The 13,662-nt window shown below is 35.9% G+C and overlaps 1 protein-coding gene across 1 annotated transcript in view; it reads left to right on the top strand.

Moving 5' to 3' along the window:
• Positions 1-13,163, top strand: part of ube2h (ubiquitin-conjugating enzyme E2H (UBC8 homolog, yeast)) — a 31,938-nt gene extending 18,775 nt beyond the window's left edge. The window contains exons 2-7 of the mRNA XM_055189717.2: positions 1,756-1,832; positions 3,892-3,966; positions 4,055-4,094; positions 4,224-4,276; positions 5,031-5,159; positions 8,588-13,163. Of these exons, the coding sequence (XP_055045692.2) occupies positions 1,756-1,832; positions 3,892-3,966; positions 4,055-4,094; positions 4,224-4,276; positions 5,031-5,159; positions 8,588-8,712 (499 nt within the window). The 3' untranslated portion in view covers positions 8,713-13,163. The remainder of the gene's footprint in view (positions 1-1,755; positions 1,833-3,891; positions 3,967-4,054; positions 4,095-4,223; positions 4,277-5,030; positions 5,160-8,587) is intronic.
• The last annotated feature ends 499 nt before the right edge of the window (positions 13,164-13,662 follow it).

The following is a 13,662-nucleotide window of genomic DNA, read 5'->3' as shown; positions in this document are numbered from 1 at the left end:
TTTGCAATGTATCTTGTTACACTGTCAGTCAAGGAGCGCCATTAGATGTGGTCTCATTTATACAGGCGCTGCAGCTCCCTCTTGTGTTTTTTAGAAAGATGTGCAATCATTGCGGTGATCTGAAATCATCGCGATGAGGTCAAACGATTGCGATGAGACGATTATTTAATTATTGCGACAGTCCTACCTACTTTGGTTAAATGTGGATTATAAAATATGTGGGTGGATTTATTTCATTGTAGAATTGTTGTGTTCACACACTGCCAACACGCACTTACGTCCTTGTAAAAGTGGATTTTGCATAATATTGGCCGTTTAATGTGTACAGATCATATGGACAATTAATAACTTTCTATTTTAAATCTGTGTCACTGATGCCTCAGAGAAGAAATGTGCCACATACTTCTGCTGCTAAATTGACTATTGAATTATCTTGCTTGTATAAAGAGATTTTAAATGAACGGTGCAGAAGATGGCTTACAGATCGATGTGACGAAGGTGTTATGAGGTGGAGGACAAACGTGACAATGTATTTTTTTCCTGTACTAAAAGTGTGAATCACTTACTTCCTGTGCGGTTATTGTGATAAAGGGAAGCAGCAGGCTGTACCATTAAATTGTCTCGAAGGATTTAGGAATGGAGAAAAACCTTGCAGACTTTAGTTTTGTATATTATATGCAAAAAGCAGTAAACGCGGTGATTCTCCATTGGAGATCTTGCTGGAGCTTCACACATCAACACACATGCTCATTCCCTTTTCTTTTATCTCAAAAGCATCCTGTACGGGCTGCCAGACGGTAGCATTCCTGGACAGAATCTGATTTCACGTGATAAAGAAATGAAAAGCCATTCATCAGTCCGATCTTCAGTCCACCTCGTCTATCGAAAGCAACTAATATACATGTTAATTTTTTTGGAGGTGGTGCAGGCACCCTTTAGACCAAATGGTTAAACTCACAGGACACGTTACATTTGCGATAAAGCGTGAACAAGTTTGCCTTGCCATTCCAGACATCACGAGTGTGCGGTTTGAGTCACATCGAACCTACACGACGGCTGACACACGATACACACGCTGATAGCATCATCAGATTTAAAAAAAACATAGTGACCGAGTCTGCTTGATACTAGTGCTGCGTTTTTGGAATCAGGATTCAAGCAGAGATGACCGACTCTTTCAGTAGCCTCAGGTCTCAGCATCGTCTCTGTGGTTGAGCGTGTATTGTCTTGCTCAGCGAGGGTCTGACTGCTGTTCTTTGTGCCTGCAATATGAGAAGTGACAAGCTGACAGCCATAGCTAATGACACCAGCGTCGTATTGAGTTGCCCATTGCCTCATGTGTTTACATTACAGACGTCAGACTGCGTTTTCGCAATCTGATCTGTTGAACTTAACCTAATGATAATTATTGATGATCGAAGGATCAAGTGAGAATCTTGACGCAGACTTTGGAAATACCTTGATCGATCTGTCGGGGCAGAGTTTTCTTTGACTAGTATAGGAAGTCAACCGTCCACAGCGGTTGTGCTTTTTTTTACATTTGCTGCCCATCATAATTTGAGGTTAATTGTCTTACAAGTTTGTCATCCAATCAAATTTAATCAAAATTTAAATTTGATTAAAATTGCGATGCTTGAATGTTGATCCTTTTTCCAAGGATGTATTGTCCTGAAAACTATTAAATGTACATTATGCGTTGTGTTATTGGTTTGATTGTTATCAGAAATGGATTTGCCTTAACAGTTTGCTTTTTAGCATCGAGAGTAAACATGAAGTCACAATCTTGAGTGGACTCAATGAATTTGTAGTCAAGTTTTATGGACCACAAGGAAGTAAGTCTGCATTTATTTGTTTACTTTAAACTTACAGATATTACCCAGTTATCTCACCCATTAGCGGGTCTTATGAATGATGATAGTAATAATCATAATCATAATAGTTATTATAATTATCATTAATTATTATTAGGCATGCTCCGACAAAAATATAAAGTATGGTATATCGCAAACCCATACATTTTACCCAGTTATCTCAACCATTAGCAGGTCTTATTATTAATAATAATAATAGTATTAATAGTTATTGTTGTTATAATTATCATGAATTATTTTTTGGGATGCAACGAAATGTTACTTTTTTGTTGTTTTTAGTTATTGATTTGTAGTTAATGGTTTGTAGTCCAACTCATTAAATTAATAAAGCTAAAGTGTCTAATATTAATACAATTATAAACACTTTTTTGAAATATATTTTTTAAATTTTCAATGTTTTCGGTCCAGTTAGTGCATCTAGAGTTTTCTGTATATCCCAAACCCATACATTTTGGTCAGTTTTCTCACCCATTAGCAGGTATTATTATTATTATTATTAGTAGTAGTAGTAGTAGTAGTAGTAGTAATAGTAATAGTAATTATAGTTATTATTATTATTGTTGTTGTTATCATTATTATTATTATTATTAGGGATGCACCATCATTTTTACTTTTTGGTTGTTTGTAGTAATTGATTTGTAGTTGATGGTTTGTAGTCCAACTCAGATTAATTGAATTAATAAAACTAAAGTGTCTAATATTAATACAATTATAAAAACTTTTTTGATTTTTTTTTTACATTTTCAACGTTTTTGGTCCAGTGCATCCAGAATTTCCTCAAACCCATACATTTTGCCCAGTTATCTCACCCATTAGCAGGTCTTATTATTATTATTATTATTATTAGTATTATTATTATGTTTAATTATTATTAGGGATGCACCAACATTTTTTGTTGTTGTTGTTTGTAGTTATTTATTTGTAGTTATTGGTTTGTAGTTCAACTCGGATTCATTGCAAAAAAGTTTTTAAAAAATTAGTTATTTTCGATTTAGTTTGTCAGCCAAGTGCGTCCAGAATTTTCAGTATCTGTTTCAGGCCAGAATTTTAATTTCGGTGCATCACTAATTTATTTGTATTACTTTATTATTATTATTATTATTATTGATGATGTAATGTATGTGGTGAGGTTAATTGTGTGTTAGTGACCTCAATTACAAAATATAATTTATTAACATTATATTGGCATTTTTGCGTTGTGACAATCATTGTTTGCTTTATTATTATTATTATTTATTAATAAGTATTAGTGATTAATTAATAATAGTACAAATATTATTATTAATATTATTATTGATGGTATGCAGGAGGTTACGTGTGTTTTATTGACCCTTAATTTAATTTAATTTAATAATTAAATTATTAGCATTTTTGTGTTGTGACCAAATTATCATGATTTACCCACATTTTTATTGCCATGTTTTCTCCATTGTTTTATCTTTCTAAGTATAGAGTGACATGATTTCATAGGATGAGATTTACCCAGTCAAAGCCTCTTTATCTAGCTATCACATCAATGACACTATTATCATTTAAAAGACTCCCCAACTAAAACTCCTCAGAATGCGGCATCATTGTTCACTAATAAAACATCTTCGTCAGTTGAGTGTTTTTGTTGTTATTTGGACTAATTTTGAGACGTAGTAGTGGGTCTTTGCAGTGGCTTCTGCAGTTAAGAGCTGCTTAGCCACACAGGTCAGATTGCAGAGGGCTATTCCTGGAGCGACGCTTCTTACGCCGATCCCCTAATAGTCCAAATCACACTATGCCAACAGTAGAACTTCCCCGTACACATGTGTACACACTCACACGTGTGCCTTCATTTATTTATGCTCTTCACAATGATCAAATTATGTATTATTATTGTGCCCACACACAGTCATTTTTCAATACAAAGACTCACTTAGAGATGTACGTAGGCATTATCGCTGGTCTTTTCAAAACTAAGACACCAGCGCAGTGTATTGTGTCATGTCTTAATAGCCATTCTTTGTGTCTTTCTAATTTTGTTTTGCATCAGCACCGTATGAAGGGGGTGTATGGAAGGTGCGAGTAGATCTTCCTGACAAATACCCCTTCAAATCTCCATCTATAGGTAATGCATTACTGTTACATGGATCTCAAAAAGCAATAAAATACTTATTTCTATAATCTCACTTGTTTATTCTTCAATGTCTTTGCAGGATTTATGAATAAGAATTTTCATCCGAACATCGATGAAGCGTCAGTCTTATTTTTGTGTTTTATTTAAACATCCTGTTACTCTGCGTGCATTATAAAGCTTTCTTATTGATATTTAATATACAATTTATTCTTTATCTCTAATGCCAGTGCTTTGGTTTTATTGTCCAGGTCAGGGACCGTGTGTTTAGATGTGATCAACCAGACATGGACCGCTCTTTATGGTATGTATAGGTCATCATTCTCGCTGTGCATGTCATCCTTCATACCTAATATACAGTATATTGTTAGATGTATGTACAGCTTAGTAAATAAAGTAAACGCTCAGGGAAAGCTTGCATTGAGAAGTTGAATAATATCTACAGCCCCTTAGACCGGATCGCGGTGCATCGTAATCCTCTTAACCTCTGTGAATGAGCCTAATACTCGCAAGGTCAGAAAACAGATTCGGTTGATAACCACAACGATAATCATCCATGCGTTTATTCCTTTGTACATATCACTTTTGCTTTTTTCTTCTTAATAATAAAACAATTTGATTTTTATTTAATAGTGTAGTTGGGTTGTTATTGTACCATATTATTAACTTTGGATGTAAACAGGCTCTGAAATACCAAGCAATAAATTTCACATAATAAAATTAGTTTGACATGTCGTCCTGCCCCAGTCTCGGTCATCCCGCGAGGGTTTATTTTGTGTTACCGACCGACCAGCTGACACTACATTATCCCCTGCTTTATTTAGATGTACCCAGCTGCCTTGCGCCATTGTCCAGTTTGTGTATTCGTATGAAAGACTGACAGCTAGGACATACAGGCCTGCCTATGAGAAAAATACATGACTGCAATTCTCACATTAAAATAGAGATTAGACCATAATCATGTGACTCGCCACAAACATGCCATTTTGGGTCAGGTTAAGAGCTCATAGATTCAGTGATGTCATGTATTAAAAGCTCTGTTTGCTCTTTCCTTGCAGATCTCACCAATATCTTCGAGTCGTTTTTGCCACAATTGCTGGCTTACCCGAACCCCATCGACCCTCTGAACGGGGACGCGGCGGCCATGTACCTGCACCGGCCGGAGGACTACAAACAGAAAATCAAAGGTGATACGAAAAGCATCCTGTAGTTATACATTTTTTTATAAATATCACACAACAATCACTTATGAATTTGTGTGTAGAAGATTCAGGGTTATCAATTAAACAAAGTTTAAAAAAGTAAAAATACACCATATTTGTTTGATATATAACGTATAAGATGACAAGTTAAGTCTTTAATAATAAAAAGTCATGAACATAATTTCACTTTTTAAAAGCTGCATCTACAGTAAGGAAAATAAGTATTTGAACAGTCAGCTATTTTGCAAGTTCTCCCACTTAGAAATCATGGAGGGGTCTGAAATTGTCATCGTAGGTGCATGTCCACTGTGAGATATATAATCTAAAAAAAATCTAGAAATGTTTTAACTATTTATTTGTATGACACAGCTGCAAATAAGTATTTGAACACCTGTCTATCAGCTAGAATTCTGACCCCCAAAGACCTGTTTGTCTGCCCTTAAAATGTCCACCTACACTTAATTTATTATCCTAAATTAGATGCACCTGTTTGAGGTCGTTAGCTGCATAAAGACACCTGTCCACCCCATACAATCAGTAAGAATCCAACTACTAACATGGCCAAGACCAAAGAACTGTCAAAAGACACTAGAGACAAAATTGAACACCTCCACAAGGCTGGAAAGTGCTACGGGGAAATTGCCAAGCAGCCTGGTGAATAAAGGTCCACTGTTGGAGCAATCATTAGAAAATGGAAGAAGCTAAATATGACTGTCAATCTCGCTCGGACTGGGGCTCCATGCAAGATCTCACCTCGTGGGGTCTGTATGATCCTAAGAAAGGTGAGAAATCAGCCCAGAACTACACGGGAAGAGCTAGTCAATGACCTAAAAAGAGCTAGGACCACTATTTGCAAGGTTACTGTTGGTAATACACTAAGACGACATGGTTTGAAATCATGAATGGCACGGAAGGTTCCCCTGCTTAAACCAGCACATGTCCAGACCCGTCTTAAGTTTGCCAATGACCATTTGGATGATCCAGAGGAGTCATGGGAGAAAGTCACAGTGGTTATAATTCCAATAAACGTGTTTGCCCCCTCATATTCGAATAAACCATCAAAATATGAGGTGTATTGTACAAAAAAGCAAACCACAGGGTATTAGGGGTTTATACAAATGCAAAACATGCATAGAAAAACAAAAAACTCACAAGTAATAAAGCATATATTAACTACAATTTGATCATATTTTGTTTGTATCAACTTTGCAGGTTTTGCCAAGCCTCCTTAAATTTCTTTAAAACATACCAATGCAACATACATAAATGTTTATGCATCTTTCATAAAATATTTGATTAAACAGCAAAGATGCCAGTAAATGTGACACAAATTGTTTCACCATTGACTTAGACATTGACAGCATGCACAATGTGCACTGTTTTTGCACCGTATGCAAATTTAATTTGTGAATGAAATCCTACGTTTGCCTCCAGTAAATGTATGGTGTACAACCACACTGCTTTGGCTAACCATGATGCACCTGAGCATGATCTTTCATTTCCAATATGACAGATAAGCTTTGATTTTCAACATCTTTATTAGATTCATTATTCAAACCGCCAAATATTGTGAAAAATATTGTCTCAATAATATGTTAAAATGCAAAGTAATTTCTAAGATCAAGTCTGTGGGTGCATCCCAATTCGAAGGCTGCGTCCTCTGAAGGCCAATGATTTTGCGACGAAGGCTGTCTCAGTTAAGAACGGTCCTTTCAAAACCTCCAGATGTTGCCTCTAAATGTGTCCTTCATTTCTCGTGAAATGAAGGATCCATCTGATGCCTTGGCTATCCCAAGATTCAATGCGCGCGGCTGTGACGTCTGGGTATTTTAAAATAAATGCTCATAACTGTAGTTAAAGAAAATTTTATATTTTGCAAATTATAGGTCACTGTTTAACTAATATAAATTATGTTTTAATGATGTAAATTGTTATTACAGCTGTAATACTGTGCATGTTGCGTTTACACTTGTATATTTAGGGCTGTCAAAAGATTAATCGTGATTAATCGCATACAAAATTACAGTTTTTGTTTGCATAATATATTTGTGTGTTTGTGTGCAATAAATAAATATCTATATATAAATACACACATACATGTATAAATTTAAGAAATGTATTTATTTATATTAGTGATGCACCGATGTATCGGCCGCCGATATTTATCCGCCGATTTTTATCCGCCGATTTTTGATGAATTTGAAACCATCGGCATATCGGCAATTGCATGAGAAAGGCCGATACAGATTGTTTATTAATTAACTGCATAAAGAAATCCATTATATGTAAAAAAAAAAAATTAGTTAATGTTGTAAATAAAATAAATGCTGAATAGCAAAAACCACCTTTAAAGGTTGTCATGCTTTCTTATTATATTTGTTTTAGCTTAATTTGTGCCTCTCTTATTATGTTGTTCAGTTGAATGTTAATAATTTGATCAAATCCATGTTCAGTAAAAATAATTTGATGCAGAAATAAACTAGCTAATAGACCAACTGTATTGTATACAAGTGTTTAATATCGGCATCGGTATCGGCCAGAAGTTGTCTGTTTAAATATCGGTATCGGTATCGGCCCCAAAAAATCCTATCGGTGCATCCCTAATTTATATATAATTTTATTTATTAATATATAATATAAAAAATATCAAAATCGAATATATTTATTTTTATTTTTTATTATTATTGATTTTTTTTTAAATGCGATTAATCGCAATTCATCTTTCGGCAGCCTTAGTATATTTCTAAGGTTAAATTATTTCTAATTTAATATACTGCTTGGTAGTTTAATATGCATCAGTGCGTCATATTCTCTTAAAAAAAATTGATAAAATTGTTAATAATCTGAAGTCTAATGCTGTGTACACACCAAATGCGAAGCAGTGCGTTCCTCACTTTAGATTATTTGTGAGATTGAACTTTGTGTCATGCAAATTTTTCGCTTTAGTTAAATATTTTCAACATGTGCGAAGACGCGTTTACGGCGAGTAGCGTGTGTTTTTGCGTCAATCGCGCCACCAAATTCACGTCACTCATGCAAGTTCACGTCTACTCGCGTCTTTGCATTGACTTTGTATGTAATCTACTTGCGCAAATTGTTGAATTTGCATTTGGTGTGTACGCCCCATAAAAGTCTCTGCTGCAATGTCCCACTGACATGCGCGGCACACGGGAACAGCAGGTGAAGCAACTCCCTCTGTAGGTTAAACCGTCTCATTTCAATTTGCTTCGTGGACTTCAGAGGCTGCATCCTTTAAAGACCCGAGTATCCAGCCTTCAAATTGGGATGTACCCTATGTCTACTGCACAATATTCCTTATTTCCAAACAAAGCCTAGGTGATAGTAAACTAATTTTGTGCACACTATAAAGGTATCACTGTTCTTGTCTGACTATATGCGCCTTTTTTTCCCAGAATACATCCAGAAATATGCAACAGAGGAGGCCCTGAAGGAGCAGGAGGAGGGAGCAGGCGACTCCTCATCAGAAAGCTCCATGTCTGATTTTTCAGAGGACGAAGCTCAGGACATGGAGTTGTAGTTAGGGGCGAGCGTTTCTCCCCTTTACCACAGAGACTATATGATTTCCTAACCATGCGAAGCAGACTATAAAGATTCATATTTAAACAAGGTGATTTTTTTTATCGTTATTATTATTACTAAACCAGGATTTTTATGGATATCTAGCGTTGACGATGAATACGGCACCCTCTCTAGGTGTTCTGTCTCTACTTTCTGGTGGTTGTTTTTTTTCTCGACCTCTCTTTCGCTCTCTCACTCGCTATCTCCGTCACCCCACCGAAAGAAAGGCTTGTAGTGTATCCCCCACGTCGATAGCCACGTAGCCGGAATGCATGTCATCGCCCCCCCCGAATCCACCTTTTCCTGGCTGACCGGATTATAAAACAGAGGCTGTGTTTTAAGCGGGGGTGCCCAAACTTTTTCTCCCTTGTGATGTCACTAATGTATCGGAGACGCCTGCTGGTTCTGTCCGTGACGCTGTGATGTGTAACCCCCTCGGCTTAGGCGACGGTCTTCGGGTGGAGTTGTTGCTGTGGGATTGGACGCATTTTGCAAGACACGCCTTTTGTTTCTTCGTTTGTACCTTCCCAGTGCAAGTCACTTGTTTTTTGTTTGTTTTTGTTTGTTTTGCAGCTGTCTGTGTGTGTTTATTTTTTTTAAATGATGATAAAAATGTTAGCCGAAGGAAAATGACATTCATTTTGTTGATTCTAGTTCATTTCTCTTTATTGATATTTTATTTCGGGTCTCACCTTGGGGAAACATCTGATGTTTTGTTATGCTGTACAGTACGATGATAATCTGGATTTTACGAAACGCACCTTTCGCTCGCCCATGGATGGATTTTACATTGTAAGAAAAGATTTGTTGGTTTAACTTAAATAAGTTACCTGATTGCTTTAATTTTTAGTAAAAAAAACTAATATTTTTAACTATTAAGAATTAATAACATTTTAAGGCAACCGGGGGTAACTTACTTTTTTAGGTTAAACCAACTTTTTATTATTTACAGTGAATGGCAGGGTAGATGACGCCGTAAATGTTTTTGTGAACGAAAAAGAGGCTGTGAGCATTACATGTACAATTTTTTTATGGGTTTTAACTTTTATTATTTTTGAAAGACATATTGTTAATGCTTTTAATAGCAATGACAAAAAACTATTACTATGGTTCAACTTAAAGAAGTACCGAGCCCCTAAGGTGACATTGTAGTAAAAAAATCGAAAGTTTAGTTTCATGTGCTCACGTGAAACTTTCGCGTGCTCACGTGAAACTTTCGCGTGCTCACGTGAAACTTTTGCGTGCTCACGTGAAACTTTCGCGTGCTCACGTGAAACCTTCATGTGCAGAATTTTTTTTAAAGTTTAGTTTGTTTGTGAAACTTTCATGTGCGCATGCGATAGTGTCACGTGCGATAGTTTCACGTGCGTGCGCAATAGTTTCACCTGCGTGCGCAAAACTAAACGCGATAGTTTCACATGCTCGCTAAAAATAAACTTTGTTTAATTTTTCTTCCATGTCCCCTTAGGGGCTCCGTAAAAAAGTAAATTACCTGGTTGCCTTAAAATTATGAGTTATTTTAACTAAAAAAAATACAATTGTGTCCAACTATTGAAACTTTTATGTGCTCACGTGAAACAAATCATTGCAGAATTTTATAAAAAAGTTTAGTTTCGCGTGCGCACATGAAACTAATGCATGCGCACATGAAACTTCCACGTGTGCACATGAAACTTCCGCTTTCACGTGCGCACGCGATAGTTTTACGTGCGCGAAACTAAACATGATAGTTTCAGGTGCGCATGCCAAACTAAATTTTATTTAATTTTTTCTCCATGTCCCCTTAGGGCCTCCGTAAAAAAGTAAGTTACCTGGTTGCCTTAAAATTATGAGTTATTTTAACTTAAAAAAAATACAATTGTGTCCAACTATTGAAACTTTTATGTGCTCACACAAAACAAATCATTGCAGAATTTTATTAAAAAGTAGTTTTGCGTGTGCACATGAAACTATCGCGTGCGCACGTGAAACTTTCGTTACTTTCGTACGTGATAGTTTCAGGTGCGCATGCCAAACTAAATTTTATTTAGGGGCTTCGTAAAAAGTTACCTGGTTGCCTTAAAATTATTTATTTTAACTTAAAAAAATTGTGTCCAACTAATATTTTTGAGTTGAATTAACTCAAAATTTTAAGGCAACCAGGTAACCTCCCTTTTTAAGTTGAACCAACAAATCTTTTTTACAGTGTAGTTAAATACAAGCATGAAAATTTAACCTGACGTGATCAACCTGTCTCTCGCAGCTGAGTTTTCATTTGTGAATATTTATATGCCATCTACCCTGACTAATGGGATCAATCCCACAATCCCACTCCAGTGTGACTACTGAGAGAAAATATCCTCACAACTCCCTTTAAAATCTCTCGAGTGTCTTTTAAAGACAGCTGACATGCAGAGATTTAGCATCAACATTTAGCTCTTACTGCGGAAGCCCTACGACACAAACCATGGCTGGATTTGAAGACTCTTTCCGCAATGATCTCAAAATGTCCAGGAAGTGAAACAAAGAAGAGTCTTTATTTTCAAGACAGTACAGTCTGTTCCTCTGTCCATCTTTCATTTTGTAATAACAACGAGTGTTTGTCATTTTACGTTTACTGTCTCGCACCCTTTTTGACTCACTGTGTGGTTTGACGCGGAAGTGGAGTAGTGGTGTAGAAAAGTTGCTAACATTTGTACAAATCATCTTTCCTATCGCTTGTGCATAACTATGATAGCTGTCGTTTGACCTCATGTAGATCTAGTTAGTTTACTGGGTGGTGAAGTTGAAATTAATGTTTAGGTTTATGTAACCCGCTTGATGATTAGGTTTGGTAAGATCTGATCTGCCTCCATCAATTAAGACTTACAAGAGTTTGGGGTTTAGATAACATTTACTAATACGGAGGGGAGACGGTGTGGACATTTCTGTATAAAAAGCTTTGAATTTCAAAGCACCTGCAGATGTCATCACTTTGATTTAGTACATTTGTATTTTTTCAGTATTCTCACTTGCAGATTTATTCATTGTCCGGACAAAAAAAAAAAAGCTTACAAAGATGACAGACCTCGGTGGAATAGCATAAAGGGTGGGTTTTCGCAATTCGGCTTGTGTGGTTGTTACTAAGCTGCCAATATTTATCTTCTGGAGTGACTTTTTCATTCTGCTGTTTTTCTTTTTTATGAAATCAATGTGGAATGGGCGAAACTGAAAAGCCTGTGTCAAGAATTGGCCGAATAGTGCAATGAAGAAAGTTTCAAATATTTCCCAGATTTGTTTTTTTTTTCTTTTTTTACAAGGACACCAAATTTCTCACCTGTGTGCAGTATTGTGTTTAAGTGAGAGGAGGCGTGAAATATCTTTTTTTTTTTTTTAAATATAGATGGCTTTGTTTCACATGCAACACTGCCTTTTTACCCTCGTCTCTCAGATGCATAAAAAACGCATCTCGGCTGTCTTTTTCCATGAATAGAAAGACATCAAACCCCGCCTCTCTTTATTTCATTTCCGCTTCATTATTGCTCCCTGGATTTAAAGGTTTAATACGAGAGGACAATTAGTTTGAATAATTGTTTCTTTGTTTTTAATGTAAGAGTAAAATTGATTTGAAGAATCTCGAATAAACGTATAAGTGTGCTTCCATAAGTTTAATTTCAAAACGATATTGAGTTTATTATACTAATTTCTGGATTCCTTTTTTCCCATGTCAATAAAACAGGCACCCATCTGAAGCAGGTAATATGTGCGCTATGTTGATATCTGGGGGCGCTCTTTTTTTTTATTAAGGTGGTTTAGCAGTTGGGGTGGATTAAATATTGAATAATTACAGTGTGTCCTTTGTGTTTTGCACCCGTAAGCCCACAGTGCTTATATACGCACACAAACATCTACATGCATTTAGTTATTGATGTCAAGGTCGGTTTGTTTAAGAGAGGGATGAGAGAAGAGTTTTGTCTTCCGGCTTCTTGGCCAATGGCATCGCGTCTCCTCTTGCATTTGTGTTGACCCATCGGTGTTGACCAGCTCTCCAGTGCACTTTTGCATGCGTCCGGTGTAGAGATCAGTCTAGTTAAGTCCACTCGTTTAGTTTTATACCTGTACTTCAAGAGGGTGCTCGGACATGGGGCTCGTGTGGGCACACAGCATGGATTTTTTTTAGTATCTGTATCTAGTACCTAGTGTGTGATACGCTGATAAAAAATACAACATGCATATTTTTTAATCCCAGGTATTATGGTAATTTGCCCCTTTTATTTCCTTATCCATTAATCTCTTTCTTTTTGCCATTTCGTTTTTCTTTTGCATTGTGACGTGGGCATGCCTGTCACAAAGGACAAATGCTCTTTATCTATAGGATTATAATCTCTTAAATAGCTGTGTACAGTAAACTGTAATAACTTCTTTTTTAATAAAATATTAAATGTGTACAAACTGTGTTGCATCTTATTTGTTAGATAAACATAATGAATATTTGAAATAATGTTTATGGGTCATTCTACAGAAACGTCGACTTTTGGTATGTCAAGATGTCTTAAAATTGATTTCTTTTTCTAACATTTAAACTTAGACCACATAATAAGATTACTCTTTGACTATATGAGTACACATAAATGACAGCTTAAAGGAATATTCCATTTTCTTAAAAGAAAAATCCAGATAATTTACTCACCACCATGTCATCCAAAATGTTGATGTCTTTCTTTGTTCAGTCGAGAAGAAATTATGTTTTTTGATGAAAACATTGCCGAATTTTTCTAATTTTAATGGACTTTAATAGAGCACAACATTTAATACTTAACTCAACACTTAACAGTTTTTTTCAACGGAGTTTCAAAGGACTATAAACAATCCCAAACGAGGCATAAGGGTCTTATCTAGCAAAGCGATTGTCATTTTTGACAAGAAAAATAAAAAATATATACTTTTAAAC

Source organism: Misgurnus anguillicaudatus, chromosome 1, assembly GCF_027580225.2.
Source record: "Misgurnus anguillicaudatus chromosome 1, ASM2758022v2, whole genome shotgun sequence".
NCBI lineage: Eukaryota > Metazoa > Chordata > Actinopteri > Cypriniformes > Cobitidae > Misgurnus > Misgurnus anguillicaudatus.
The sequence above is the reverse complement of the archived record's forward strand: the minus strand, read 5'-3'. Positions and strand labels throughout refer to the sequence as shown.